The sequence below is a fragment of the Siphateles boraxobius genome, unplaced genomic scaffold (assembly GCF_051911475.1).
Source record: "Siphateles boraxobius isolate OS27281-9 unplaced genomic scaffold, OSU_SipBor_1 3, whole genome shotgun sequence".
In the NCBI taxonomy this organism is placed as follows: Eukaryota; Metazoa; Chordata; class Actinopteri; order Cypriniformes; family Leuciscidae; genus Siphateles; species Siphateles boraxobius.
Genome location: NW_027508919.1, coordinates 9,083,320 through 9,099,236, shown reverse-complemented (window position 1 = coordinate 9,099,236; position 15,917 = coordinate 9,083,320). Strand labels below are relative to the sequence as shown.

The window sequence follows — 15,917 nt, the reverse complement described above, 5'->3', positions numbered from 1 at the left end:
TTAAATATTGAAAATATGACAACAATATAATACTATATCATTGTACCAAAGCAAATTGTTAAAATATCTGGAAAATATAAGTGCTTCACAATGGCATCTTGCACTCGATCAAAAAAAGTTTAATTTAAGTAAAATTACATTTTAAAATTGTTGAATGTGAATGTAAGAAAAATATTATATTAACATTTTATATAGCAACACATTCATTTTAATAATGCTTTACCATTTTATTTTTCTCAAGGGCCTGAATTCCTATTTAAAAAACCCTGCACTAGATTACTATAACATTTTATATTTTAGGACTATTAAATGTTAATTAAAATGTAAGTTATATACAAATACTTAGTACATGATGTTCAGACTGCAGGTAAATGTTGCCCAAATCCGATTTATTGTCTGTGTGTGTGTGTGTGTGTGTGTGTGTGTGTGTGTGTGTGTGTGTGTGTGTGTGTGTGTGTGTGTGTGTGTGTGTGTGTGTGTGTGTGTGTGTGTGTGTGTGTCTGTGTGTGTGTGTGTGTGTGTGTGTGTCTGTGTCTGTGTCTGTGTCTGTGTGTGTGACTCATGACAGTGTGAACAGCACGAACTACATGGAATCTGATATTATCAATTGTAATTTGTGCCACTTTCAATTGGTACTGAATCCAATACAGGCCAGATATTTTGCAATGTGACCTCAGTCTTTCTCGATTTCCCACACGTGCGCTCTTCAGAAACATTTGAAAAACTATCAGAAGTGAAGTGAACCCCAGCACTGTGAAGTTAAGCGCAGTTTAATATTGGGTTAGCGGGTACTTACAGTAGGGCTGTTTGGCCGCCTCTCGCACAGAGTACATGAAACCGCTCCAGTTCTTCTCTCCACACTAGCCCTCTGACGGCCTTATTAATGTATCAGGCCATTAAGCAGAGAGTTGGAGCGAGGACATGCAAGCTATCCACACAGTGCTGCTACCGCTGGGCTGTTGCTCCTGGCCACTGGGTGCCACTGTAAAGCCTCAGAGATTAAAGCCCAAACAAACAGCATGCGGCCAACGCAAACAACTCAACATGCCCTCTTCTAACCCACAGCCACTGCCAACAGACAGAATGAAAACCCACCCTGCAGCAGCACAGAGCCAATGCAACCACTGAGTGTAACCTCAATGCCTTCTTTCCAGATTTATACACAACTACAGTATGCTGCATCATGCAGGTGTCACAATGTAAAATCTATGGTTTCTACCGAGGATGTTTTAGTTTAACTGGGTTGGAGAGGGATGATGTGACATTAGACCGCCAACGGTTAGAATGAAGCTGCGGAAATATGTCAAGGTTTGGGTCACTGTCAGGAAACCAAATCCGTTTCCACACAGACAGGACATTTTTGTGAATATGCAAGTTTGAAATCAACAGAAATTGTTTCAACAGGAATGACAGGCTGGACAGCTGCACACAAATACCTACTCATTCATACTCTTGTTGAATTTGGTCAGTTTTGTAATGGCGCAGTCACAGTTCCTTAAGGGTGAAGTGTGTCATATTTTTTTTTTTTCTGTTGAAATGTGCAAAGTCAGATAGATACAAGGCAACTATTCACCAACTTGGGACCTTGTTTGGGAAACCTGTTTTGGTATAGTGTCACTACTAGTGGCACAAAATGACATGCCTTACGTTTAATTGTGTAAATTACTATCTCTTATACTAACTAACATTCTTATTGGATTGAATGAGTGAAGTTGACATGTACAGGTTTCATAGACCATTTGGGAGTAGAAGTCAGTTACATCACTTGTAGTGGTGTCAGAGTCAGTGACAGAGTGCAAGCATATTTGTCTAAAATAATTCTGTATTTTAAGCTTCAGAATCATGAATACTTTTATTCTGGTGTCACCATTGTCCTGTGCATTGGGTTAAGTCCAAGCCTATTAATTTCCAACCCCAATGATATAACAAATTTATAATTTTAATCAACAGTAAAAAAAATAAAAATAACTTTTACCATGTCTTGGAGTATCACAATAATATTGTATCTAAGTTCAGTATCGTGATATGTATCGAATCGTGACACGAGGGTATCGATATTAGGGAATCACTTGTAGCTGTGCGTACATTGTGGTGGCAGAAAAAAAGTGGTAACAAGTGGAGGAAATCCATGGAATAAGACAAAAAAATGTTGGATGCCAGAATCGAAATGTAAAAAAGATTGTCTTCATTTTTTTTTTTAGAATACTGTCGTCAAAGACGGCCTTTAAAGCTAAACGCAGATGTTCATGGTTGCAAGCCATTAAATAGACAGACTGGACTGATGAAACCTGTGATTAGTCTACTACTAACGCATACATTTGATGTAAACATAAGTCTACATAGTATTCACATATGCAGTTCATAGGAGACAATGTATTAGTCCTCCAGTTACACCATGAAATATTTAAACCTTTAACATTTTACATAGATAACATTTTAAACGCATAACATTTTTAACTCGATTCTGAATTTTTTATCGCAAGTGAGTTCATATCACAATTCTGGGGAAAAAAAGTATATTTTTTTCAGGAAAAAAGGAAAAGATATAAACTCACAGTTCTTCTGAAGAAAAAAATCCCGCAATTCAGAATCTTAGAATTGTGAGATATACTGTAAAATCAAAATTACCTTTTTTATTCTTTTATTCTGTGGCTTTCATAGTGTTTTTATATTTTTTTAAGTTATGATTTTGACTTTATTAATTTAGAAAACACTTACATAAAATTGAGTAATTTTGCTTATATAATGTCATGGTATAAAGTTCATGACAGCAGCAACATTTATGAATTTATTTATAATCTCTAACCCAGTCTTCTTGATGCTTCCAAGATCAAGTCATTATTACTACATGTCAGTAGGCTTGGTAGACAGAAGACATTAGGTCAATCAGATACATAATTACTTGATGCAATTTACTTTACGGATTTTAGACTATTCTTTTCATTTACAGTAACACTTATTTAACACTAGTGTTCCAGTGATTCTTGCCATCTAAAAGCACACGCACATAAACTGTTCCCCATGGACTTCGCTCCCCAAATACTGAGGTGTCGTAACCTATTAAACCGCAAGTTGTCGTGTTCCACCCTTTATGTTGTTTAGACACATCCTGATGTATGATGGGATGCCGTGCTTTTTTATCAGCCTGCTGTCAGCTTTCCAGTTGTGATCTCATACGAACAGCGAACCGGCATGTTAAAACCAATGCAATGTGGGAGTCTTAAACTCAGGTCTGCTGTAAACTTTAATCACAATATGTGCTTTTCACTCCTCAATTAGTCATTTCTTTCATCTGTTGCTGTGGTTACACATCGCATATCTTTGTAATGTTGATGTATTGCTGAAATACTACGTTGCGGCGAACCATTCGTCATTTGTTCGAATGCCAAGCGTGGTGTTTTTTCCCCCACAAACATACCATATGTTTTTAGGCTTAGTGAGAGGTTTAAGTAATGAGTTTTTTTTTTTTTTTTTTTGTCTTGTAGGACACTCCTGCAAATTGCTCACGAAGAACATGGGCATGCTGGTGATAAACGAGGACACCCTGGATGTGAGTACTGAGTCAGAGGTGTATGTTTATTTGAAAAACCAGTTACGTGTCACCATTTATAACGCAAGCTCTGAGAAGAGATGAAAAGACACGGCAGCTAACGGATCACTTCAGGGCCCCCCGCACATCAAAGCATGTGACATAATTCCCAGTGCGACTCTCTTCCAGAACAGTTATAGATTTTGTTTTGAGTTTTCATCCAAAGCATTCCCCTCCGGTTTCGGTCTTTGCTCTCTCTCTCATTTTTTTCTCTGAAAGAATTGAATAAAGTGAATAAAGGGCCCAAAAGTCTGGAGCACTACTGTAAATGCTGCTTGTTTGCATTTGTATAATTTTGATTGAAAAATGCGACTTATTTTATAAAAAATATTATAGTTTGTTTTATGTTAGACTACTGTCCTAAAGTTGAGTCAGTCATTTTCTTTTAAAAAAAATTATAATTTTTGGTTTATTTAATTTATCAGAAGTGACAGTAAAGAATCCTTGAAAATAGTAAAAAATTAAATTAAATAGTAGAATAGTAAAATATTATATAAAAATATTAAACGGCACTACTTTTTCAAAAAGTATGATAATCAGCACATTAGAATTATATCTGAAGAATTATGTGACATTGAAGGCTGGAGTAATGGCCGCTGAACTTTTTTTTTTTTTTTTTTGCCTATGCTTTATTCCAGAGCTTGAATAGAACTTAATACTAAAAAGCTTTATACTGGAGCTTGTGAGTAAGCCTCGTAACGCCAGTGGATCCTCGAACTGTCGGGCAAAACCGCATACAGTAGCTATAGATTTCACTCGCCTCAATAGTGAATGAAGTGCTGCACACATTTTGGAGACCGTCTCTGCTTGTTTCCAGTGCAAGGGTAAATGAAGAACTGGTTATTTGAATAAGTACTGAGTTTTCATTATTTCATTCTTACTTTGGGATCCCGCTGTATGTGTTGTTCAAATAGAAGGAGAGGGACGTGGTTGCACCGCATGGAGCCGTTTAAAAGAAGGGAAGGGGCCGTGTATTTAGAACAGAGGTTTGGGACCCTCTTTCATATACACACATGCACGCGGTACAGGCCAATAACTCCCTGATGGGAGAATCTATTCTGTTGACTATGAAACCGAAAAGCCATCCGCTTTAAAAGAAGGAAACCATTTGAAACCTGCACACATTCACCCTACAGGTCAGTTGGCCCCTGCAGGGAGGGTCTTGTCTGTTGTATGTGGAAGTTAAGGGCTCTAGAAACCATTTCACGCAGCTTGCGCACATGCAACGTCACCCCTGATTGGGTTGGGCCAGTCCCGCTGCGGGGGGGTGGGGTTTAGGCGATGACGGACGTCTCTCAGTCTGTCAAACAGCCATTTATCGTGATAGATGGAGCGAAAGAAAAAGGGGAGAGAAATAAGAGGCGTTCTCCATAAAGCAGACAGCCGACATTTGAAATTTCAGCGCCTGGTCTCCCATGCATATGCACACACTTATACAACACACGAAAAGAAAACAAGGAGGAATTCTCCAAACGCTCAGAGGTCCGGCAGTGGTGGGATTCGCTGTGCTCTCACATTGCAGGAGAAAACAGTCCACCTCCCTTCCCCTCGGTCCTTCTCTTGTTTTTTTGCGTTTAACAGATTCAACATATTAAGGAAAACTAGATGGATGAAGGAACCCACTCATCCGGCCCGGAGAGAGGGGTTGAGTTCTTCACCGGACGTCTGAGTGGGGTTCTTTATCTCAGTGGAGAAAAATGCTAGGCTCTTTGGGATAGGTCAAAGAACAGTAACTCAATAATCACATTAAATATGCGGCAGACCGCAGTACTTTCTGCTGCTCACAGATGAGAGAATGGAGAGATTGTGGAAGAGTACAAAGGAGGAAAGAAATGGGGGTAAAAATAGAGATACTGCAAAGCACAGAGCATGTCTTTTTAAGTTCATTTCAAATTTGTGCTTTTTTTGTCATTATCACTATTTGATTTTCATTCATTCTTAACAATACAAGTTGTTTTCTCAAGATCTCAATTTAATTTTCTTGTGATCTCATAATAAAAAAGTTAATCTCAAATTTAAAAGTTTATCTCAACATAAATTTCCTTGTGCTCAACGTTATTTTGTTTATCATAATTGTATTGAAGTCGTGAGAGGACAAAACATGCATGAGGACATGCATGACCTCTTAGGGCTTCTGTAGAAAAGTCATAACACCGATGAGCTGTTTCTGCCATTTAGATTCCTGAATCTGCTACAGTCTTCCAATTATGTTACTTAAAGAATAAAGAATAATTTTTATTGTCCATCAACCAAAAATAACAAAAAATCGACATAAAATATTACAACCATATTCTCTCTTTCTTCCGCAGCTGGACAGTTGATTTTGTCAGGCAGTAGTGCGCAAGTGGGTGTCCATCTAGGCATATTTATATACATATGTGAGTGTATGTATGCACTTGCAGTCTTCTATCTGTCTTTACTTCATTGCATGACACGTATAACTCGGCCTATATGTACTTCCGCTCCTTGTTTATAATGTCCGATATCATGTGCTTGAGTTCAGGCATCTTGGTAAAAGGCTTTTCAGAGCGCCTAAATCAGCCATTATCTGCTGGATCTTGGCAGTGTGTGGAAGCGCTGATGCACTGTATATCCCTCTGATGCCCACTTGCAAAGCAAACACTCTTGAGTCAGCACGATTTGGTATGCTCGCACAACCATAACACAGAGGCCTGTTTAAGCCGGCCTGCTTAATCTTATACTTTTGCAGACTTACTTATATATATATATATATATATATATATATATATATATATATATATATATATATATATATATAATATACACACACACGAGGACACCTACGGAATGGAGGCCACATATTATAGAAGCTCTTACAGCTGCACTTCTCTCTCATTCTCTGAAACCTGAGGCTTCTCTCTCTCTAAACCCTTGGCTTCTCTCTCTAAATATTTCCTTTGAGCTTGGGTTTCAGAGTCTTGTTATACCAGGGGAATGTTGATTGGTCCCCGAGGTGTAATCTCACTACCCTTAGGCATCTGCCCTCCTCAACACACATGCACACACACATTCAGGTGATCATCAGCATTGAACATAGTACTGTTAGACAACTATAATTGGATCTCCCTGCTTGTGCTAAAAATCCAACCGGACCCTGGAAAGGGCAGGAAACATTCTCTCACAGTCCTTGTCGTCTTTTGTTTCCTGTTTTTTTGTCTTTTGGGGGTTGTTTTGTCTTGTTTTGCTTTTTGTCATTTATCATGCATCATCCAATAGTGGGTATTTAACTTTGGTATTTAGTTTCTGCCTAATTTACGGTTTTTGTTATGCGTATATATATATATATATATATATATATATATATATATATATATATATATATTACACTCATCTTTCATTACTATTGTATGTTTATAGAATATTGAATCGCATTAATTATTAATTATATTATATCATATTACATTGATATACTGTAACATTTTTCACTTTTCTGTAACATCAGCAGCTTTTTGGTATTTGTCATATTTTCTGTGTATTTCTCATGCTTACTTAAGGGACGATGGAGTTAACTTCAAATGTCTGTGTTATTAAGCCAAATATGATTTTATTTAGACAGGTTTAAAAAATATCCAAAATTTAACTAAATTTAACTCCGTTGTTTCGATTCTCTTCAGACTTTTTCTCCACTATGAGACTAAAAGATAAACACTCTGACATCCTGGGCTGTTTGTGAGACATTTTAAATACTTTTGAATTGTTCAGCCTTCGCTCCTGTCTGCCCTGCATTAACCTGCTTTTATTAGCTGTTATTTTATCTCTCGGATACAGAAGGGCTTGTTTGTGTCATGGTCTTCACTGAGTTGGAATGTGAAGCCAGAAACATGTTAGACAGCTGTTGAACAGGAGCTGCAGATAGAAACATGCACAAGTTTGTTTACCCACAATGCTCAGGGATTTAAAGCTGTGAAGACCAGCCTCCTTGAGGGAAGACTGAATTTCTGTCGTAATGATTCACATTCACTCATACATCGTTTCTACACCAGAAGCAAACCCATTATAATAAGTGATTCTGTCTACACTAGATGCAACACAACAAATTCCCGACAGTAAACTGATGCCCCGTTCTATTTCTGATGTACTTCAAGCACGAAGAACAAATGCATTTGCAAAAGTCGCTTTGTCGCGTCCTATGTAGACACTGTGTCAGACCTGCTGATAGGTAATATAGGGGAAACCCCTTTTTTTAGTAGTTGTGTCCAGGTACGGTGTGAGGTGTTCCCTCTACTCCCGGAATTTGGATCATTTTATGAGTGCCCTATCGTTCCAACACATGAGAGGCAGCAGATGTGTGATTTTATGGGAAATTTATATGAAGTACAGCAGAATTCTTAATCCAAACAAAGAAGCGTCCTCCCACACGTCCCGAATCCTTACAATAACAGCTTCTTACTAAGAGGTATATTTTCTGCTGAAAGTACAATTTTCGCCATTTAAAACTTTGTATAAAACAACAGTCAGATCAAGTCAAAGATCCCAATTTTTCTTTGGCCCAGTCAATGTTCATTAAGATCTTCCAGGTCTAATCAACACACAGAAATATTCCTGGCTCACGATTTGAGCCCATGCAGCTGGGACAGAACATTCCTTTAGAATAACCCCTAAACCCAGACATATGCTCTCTTCGATTGCTTTAACAAAACGAGAGCGCGAGAAGAGGGAAATCTGCAGCTTTGCTAGTGCTCAGGGTAAATTCCCATGCTGTTGTGTTTCCTGGTCATGGCCATTGAAAGGCCTTGTTCTAACAAACGAACCATCACACCCAGCTTTTGCTTTACTCTCTCCGTAATGAAGCGTGCCGTATGTGCGTTCTCACTTTGATGCCCTGTGCATTGACAATAAACAGACGTAAACCCCATGTGCAAAAGTGTCTGGTACTCTGCTTGCAAAATCCCATGTTATTATTGGGATTGATTACCTTGGCGTCGAAACCGAAAAGGGGGAAATTATCCCAGTGTTCATGTGTGGTTTCTCATCAGACATCTCTGAACAGTTTTATGATTTATTGCATTACAAATCCCTATCATAATGAATTCATTCTTTTGAGTTGCACGGGTTTCAGAGAAATATTTACATTCCAGCTGATTTAGTCAGTTATACAATTGTAATAGTGTCATTTCACATGAAATGTTTATCAATATTATACGTTATTCTGTTCATGTTTGTGTGCAGGGTACCAGGGAGACCCTTAGCCATCACTGCGGCATTCTGGGAGATGCTCTGCACAAGGAAAACGACTTTGCTCTCATCATAGATGGGAAGACGCTGAAGTACGCCCTCACTTTCGGGGCACGCCAGTATTTCCTGGATTTGGCTCTTTCCTGCAAGGCTGTGATATGCTGCAGGTATGTAACTGTACCTGGAGAATAGTTGAAAATCAGAAGCAATAACTTACTAACAGTAACAAACGTTTTTGTCAATTGTTGAGCCAAAATACACAGGAAGTTATACTGTCATGCTCTGCTTAAATTTTGACTATTTCACAGGTGGGTGTAAATTTCTTTGTAGGTTAATAACCCTTTTTGCCCTCCAGGGAACTGACGGCATCACTGGCCATTTTTCTACACTTACAAAAACATCAAGTGACTGGCAGACAATTACAGGGAATTGCTGCTGCGCTGTTTAAGGAACAAATTACCTTCCCTTTAGGTCACAACCTTCCCAATAAACATAATTATACTAGCTCTCAAAGCAGCAATTTACTAATGAGTGTTATTTTTTATAATAGTAGATTGTGAATATCTGACAGACATTCTGCCTACAAAGTTAAACTGTGTGTCAGCAGACTAGAATGAACCATTCCAAAAAAAGAGAAAGAAACATACGAGGAACCAATTGAGCGTGACAAGGATCTGCCAAAAATCAGTGTCAATTTCCAGAAACAACGCACACCACAGGTGTCACAGCCATTATGCAATGCGTGATGTAATCTATCCGCTCTGCTTTTGCTCAATACACACACACACGGACAGCCACACAGTGTCCAGGGGAGAACAGATTTGTGCCTGTAGATGAATAAACGTTAAACTGACTCTTGAGGTCTCCTGTTATATCGGCAGCAATCTCCGGTTCACTGGAGAGTCTTACATCACTCTAAGTTCATTGCTTATAGGATGACCTGTGAATGTTAAGCCAGGGTAAAACCCCTGAGGAGCTTTTCTAGCCAAAAGCGGTACCTTAATTTAATTTGCTGACATGGATGATGCAGTACTGTGATGCGCTGCTAGCATTTGTATATGTTTTTTTTTAAAAGGTCAGAGATTCTGGCCTCAGGTCGGCCATCTTCTGAATCGCAGATTAGCCAGGTTTGGGAATCTTTAAGGTGTGGATTCGTTTCTAAATATTATAGTCAGTTTTCTCACACTCAGGAAAACCTGGAAATATCCAGCTTGTGTTTTCCAGGCTTGGAAAATGAATAAGTCCTGGAAAAGGACCTAAAAATTATCAAATAATGATTCCTAAAACCCTAAAAAATTATCAAATTACTAATTAATGAATCAGTTTGAATCATATTTTATATATAATATAATATATAATAATATAATGATATTTTAAAATTCTATCACAAATGAATTAATTGGACACACAGTCCAATTATTTTAAGTCCATTAAATTGATTGAAAGTGTAATTAAAGACTTTACTTTTAATAAGAGTTTCTATTTCAAATAAATGTTGTTCTTTTGAACTTTCTATTCATCAAAGAATCCTAAACATTCGGAAAATGTATCATGGTTTCCACAAAAATATTAAGCAGCACAACTGTTTTTAATGCCGATAATAATAATAAGAAATGTTTCTTGAGCAGAAAATCTGCATATTAAAATGATTTCTGAAGGATCATTGAGGTCACAACACACGGCTATGGAAATCAAATGGTTGTCAGCACTAATAATTGGCAACAAGAAAAATTGCTTTAGATCCCTCTGTAAAGGCACCATTGCAAATACGCAATTTTGCTTCAAATCCTTAATCTTTTTCCTTGTGAAAAAATTTAAAATGTCAATTTCCGCCGTAGAGAAATGTTAAAACAAAAGTTTTAACGTTTAATGTTTAAATGTTTACATCAAAGCAAAGTTTACGCAATTTTTATTTATTTATTTAATTACATTTTTTGCAGGGTTTCGCCTCTGCAGAAGTCTGAGGTGGTTGAGATGGTGAAGAAACAGGTGAAAGTGATCACTCTGGCCATTGGCGATGGAGCCAATGATGTGGGAATGATCCAGACCGCCCATGTGGGTGTTGGAATCTCTGGAAATGAAGGACTACAGGCTGCCAACTCATCAGACTACTCTATTGCACAGGTGAGAAACCATCAAATTACACATGCCTGCAGGGAGAAACAATAAGAAAAACGACAATGAAATTTAAATTACTGAAAATTTTTAAATGATTATGAAAATAAAATATTTTTTATATATTTTATTTATTTATGTTTGTGTATATATATATATATATATATATATATATTAAATTATTCTAAAACTGAAGCAAGTATCTGTTCCCCATGTAAACTAACACTTCTGTCTCATGTCACTACTATGTGATTCCCAGAAAATAAATCTGGTTCTAGATTATGAATCTAGGTTGAAAGGTTAAAACCTATGGCTCATAGATTCTGCAGTATAAGATACCAAAACAGGTCGGTCAGGTCAGTTTACATAGCTGGGGTGTTCTCTTACTCAAACCCCTGCTGACGGCGAAACGAGACCTGTCCTCCTTATGTAAACTTAATTAAAAGATGTTTTGTAATTCACAGATTTTGATACAGCATAATCTTCATTATGCTTTAATCAAAAGAAGAGCTCAAGTGTCGCGGATCGCTGTCAACATCGCTCTCTATCTCTTTCCCTTGTTTCACATTGTTTTGTGCAGTTCGTGGAAACATCCCTCCTCACACTTGTTTTTATATACTGCCCCGAGCCATCCTTTCACTGGCCTCATGCATCGGATTACTCAAGAAAGCATCTTGTCTTTTCTTAAGTGCCCTCATCATATTTTAGGTGGAGGTGGTGGGGAATGTGACTAGGTTCATAGAAATTCACCTGAACTGCCTTCCAGCAAAATGGCTCGTGTGTAATGTGCTGAATCAGACGTCAAACTTTTATGTACACTACTGTCAGCTAGTATGCATGCATCATCTTGATCCAGTGTTTTGTATTGTAAGGCTTTTCCCAATGTTGCTTTTCATCAATTGTTAAACTAGATCTTAAACATAAATTGTTGTCTACTATTTACTATCTGCTGTTCATATATAAAGGTATATATATATACATATATAATACACAGACACGCACGCTGCCCAACCAAAAAAAATCGGTTTGTATTTAAATAGCAAATGATTAAAGCTACAATATGTCATTTTTTTCGCCGCTAGGGGTTGCTAACCTCTTACAATAACAAAGGCTTGATGACGCATAATTCCAGCGGAATTATGGAACTTGTTGTCAAGCTGATGGATCTAATAATGTTAATGGATGAGTGAATACATTGCTGAATTTTTTTTTATTTTTAACATGACGTCGCGATTGCTAATAAGAGACAGATATCAGCGCCGCACGCGGGTCCCGCGGATATAAAGGAATAACATTTCATTCTACCGAACTACCCGCAAGTGCTGTATTAATACTCACTGGTCAGTTTATTAGACTAATAAAACTTGTGAGGTAACGCAGCGCTATTTCACTTGGTCTACACTATCACACTCAACTGCATTTGAGTGAGTGGAAAGTTATGTTATTCTATGTGTTAGTTTGTTGGCTGCATGAGACTAGCAGTAAGAATAACAAACTGATCATATTCTAACATTTCATCATGATGAACTATATACCATTGATTAGTTTTATGTACATTTGCTCACCTGTCTAATAAAGTATCTCTGTCAAGTCGAAGTTTGTCACGGACGTGGAGATCTCGGCATCTCGAAAACGACATGTTGATATTGATCCTCGTTTTAGTTCTCCTTTTGTCCCAAAGCTGCTTGCCATAGTCCATAATGTTTGAACGAAACAACAACAGCGTGAGCGTGCTGCTAGACGTACCACTTTTGTTCACGTGTGTCGCCATGGTTACTATGGCAGTACGAGCGAAAACCAGGGATAACGCGGATATTACGTCATTGACAGGCGACAAGTGAATAGGGAGTCCGGGACGAGCCATTATTTAAAATTGGAATTTCTCTGAAATTAAAAATCTTTGGGAACTTTTGGGATATTGTAAGTGCACAACTGCAGGAAATATATCACACTGTGCAAGTGATTTTTGGATATTTTATTACAAAATTCTTTCATATTGTACCTTTAAGAATCTATGATTGGATCATTATTGCATTGATTATGTTTCTAGCATGTTATATGTTTGGCAACAGTTCTTTGTGAAAGAATTTCCAGGATGTATGTATATATTTATGTATGCATGTAATATCAGAACGGAACTCTTTCACAGACTACTGGTGCTGCACCATGACTGCTGTATTACAGTAATTTGTGTTCCCTGGGTCTTAAGTTTTGTTTAGGGTGTGCTTTGAAGATGTGATTATCTTGTTTATGTGATGGATAAATCAGAATGTAGAAACACTCCTGTGCTTCAAACCCACATCAGGCCCTCTAAAGATCAGCAGAATTTAAGACTCCACTGTAGTCTGTCTGTCATCAACTCGCTCTCCTCACATCCAGAGGTCAAACAACCCCTGTGCCCCTCAAAGGCCCTCCATACCCCTTACATTCCACCCTGCTGTTCCTGCCTTCGTATGAGTGGCCCAGCTGTTTGTTTTACAGGAATGATGTTTATAGCATTGTCATATTCAGGGTGCTCTTGAGGAAATAAAACATGGCATCCCTAGATCAACGATAGCGCCTTTGATCATGTTTACACACAACACATTACTTGTTTACACTGTCATGGAGGGTCCAGTAAGCCACTAATCTTGAGCACCTGTACAAGTTCAGCTGTTTGCATTTCGCATTCATGTCTGCAATAAGTTATAGGGAGTGTGTTTGACATCCTCAAACTTACATCCGTTACACTTTGCAACTGATAAAATAAGTTGTGTTTGCTCTACATGTAAACATCTTTTATCAGCATTAGGGGGGCTTATTTAGTGAGCAAAGCACATCTCTGTTAAGATTTTGACGATTTTATGAATTTTCAGCATATTGTTTTGCATGTAAAATCACGCAGTATTCGCTCTCTCCACCTAAGCAGAATTGTGCTGTGAAGCAAAAGTGGCGTTTTGGTGCTGAGCCTGTTTTTGGCATGTAGCATGCTAAACTCAGCAGAAATGCTCTGTAAATCTATTTATCAACACAATCTTTTGTAATATAAGCATTTATGAAGCAACATTATAAACCGGAGTGAACTACTCATTGACTGTTTGAAAAAAGACATCTTTCTGGCTTGGTGAAAGTTAAACACAGTGACGGCAACACAAACAGCACTTAATATTCAGTAAATCTGACAGAATCCAGATGATTTAAGCAGTTTGTATCTATAGTTTGGGTGTTGGGTTCCTTTCTGATTAGATTACGTACCATTTGAATGTAAATTTTGTTTCTTAGATTTCATGACGAGGAGATTTATAATAATTTTCATTGACCAGCTGGTCAACCTGATAAACTTTTTATAATATAAGGCAGATTTTAAAAACAGTACTTAAGTGTAGTAACCCAAAAATCACTATTTTCTTTATAAATCTGCAAAAGCTTTTCTCTCTTCCTCTGCTATTCAACAACTAACAAAGTCTTACAAGACAGATTGTTGCTAGAATATGGGTGAGATGGTGTTAGTCTTGCCCCTGAACTCTAGTCTTCCTGTTACCCAGCATGGATAAGATTGTCTCTCTATTTTCGAATCCAAAAGCGCTTTGTGTTGGCTGGGGAACTGCAGATCTTGTGTAAATGATAGGCCTTAATGAACTTATCTCTGTCCTCCCTTCTCTCTCACAGTTCAAGTACTTGAAGAATCTTCTGCTGGTTCACGGTGCTTGGAATTACAACCGCGTTGCAAAGTGCATCCTGTATTGCTTTTACAAGAACATTGTGCTGTACATTATTGAGGTAAGAAAGTCTGTGCACGCAATATGAAATTAAGTTGATTTTCACCTAAAAATGAAAACTGTCTACTCTCATGTCGTTTCAAACTCATGCAACATACAAAATGGATGACTAAGCATCATGCCTGTTATTGCATTAACCATTAATGCCTATTTCAAGGAGATTGAATGACCACTCTTTGATGAAATGAACTGGCATTGCATGCATGTCAGTAGAGGAGAGTCTCCGTCCTGCTGTAGGAATGCGGGGTCTGTCGATGTGAAGCCCACAGGCCATCCATCTGTGATTGTATTTGACAGTTTCCAGGCCTGGTGCTGATAGCCGGTTCAGAGACCTGACCTGACAAGTTAAAGGGCTGCTATCAGCACCAGCTTTATCATGAGGGGTGTTTGGCTGTTTTGATCTATAACACACTTGGTTTAGGAGACATTACACCTTGAGGACAAGCTTTAGGTTTCCTCGAACTGAAAGAAGAGTTAATAGTAGACTAACGGTCTGGAAGCAACATTAGACCATTTAAGTCTCTTTAATGTCAAAGATCTCTGAAATGCATTAAATGGACCTTTGGTCATGCTAGCAGGCAAAATATAAAGCGTGACCAGATGTAAACATCATATGTTGCATTTTCCCAGGTGGTGTTGGCTTTAGTTTGAAAATCATAATTACAATATGATTTGGGCTTGAATACACTTGCTGAGCAATTTCATTTTTCTCTCCTCACTTTTGGACAAATAACAAGATGCCTTTTAATCTCTAATGCTACCAAGTAAAGAGTAAAGCATTCACATTAGCTGTGCAGTTGATGCTTTATCCATGTATTTGATCATTCTTGCATAAAATTTTCCCTTAGTAGGCAACTCACTAAGATTAGAAACATACCAACACTAGGGCTGGGCGATATGGCCAAAAAATCATATCTCTGTATTTTTTGGTTAAATGGCGATATAAGATATATATCTCAGTAGTTTCTACTTTTTTCTATTTGGATAAAGAAAGTTTGTATTTAAAAAAAAAAAAATGTTATTTCACATCCTGCTCAATGATATCCAAACAATGTTGATATTGAAGGATATGGAAACAAATATAGTGAATGTAATGTAGGCTATGCAATATATTATGTGCAAAAAGGTGGTTAAAATCACATTACATTCTAACATTGTAACATTACAATCTAAAAATAAATATGCTTTTGTTTTTAAAATGACTAAAGGTTAAACTAAAAATGAAAATAAAACAAAAGTACAAACTAATTATATTAGCC

The 15,917-nt window shown here is 37.6% G+C and overlaps 1 protein-coding gene across 9 annotated transcripts in view; it reads left to right on the top strand.

The window, feature by feature from the left end:
- atp8a1 (ATPase phospholipid transporting 8A1) overlaps positions 1-15,917 on the top strand; it is a 124,382-nt gene that overhangs the window by 71,920 nt on the left and 36,545 nt on the right. For all 9 annotated transcript variants that reach the window (XR_013210353.1, XM_077247791.1, XM_077247794.1 and 6 more), the window contains 4 exons: positions 3,486-3,550; positions 8,780-8,952; positions 10,726-10,909; positions 14,549-14,659. Coding sequence is in view for 8 of the 9 variants with exons in the window: in XM_077247791.1 (XP_077103906.1) it covers positions 3,486-3,550; positions 8,780-8,952; positions 10,726-10,909; positions 14,549-14,659 (533 nt within the window). In the remaining variant the exon portion in view is untranslated. The remainder of the gene's footprint in view (positions 1-3,485; positions 3,551-8,779; positions 8,953-10,725; positions 10,910-14,548; positions 14,660-15,917) is intronic.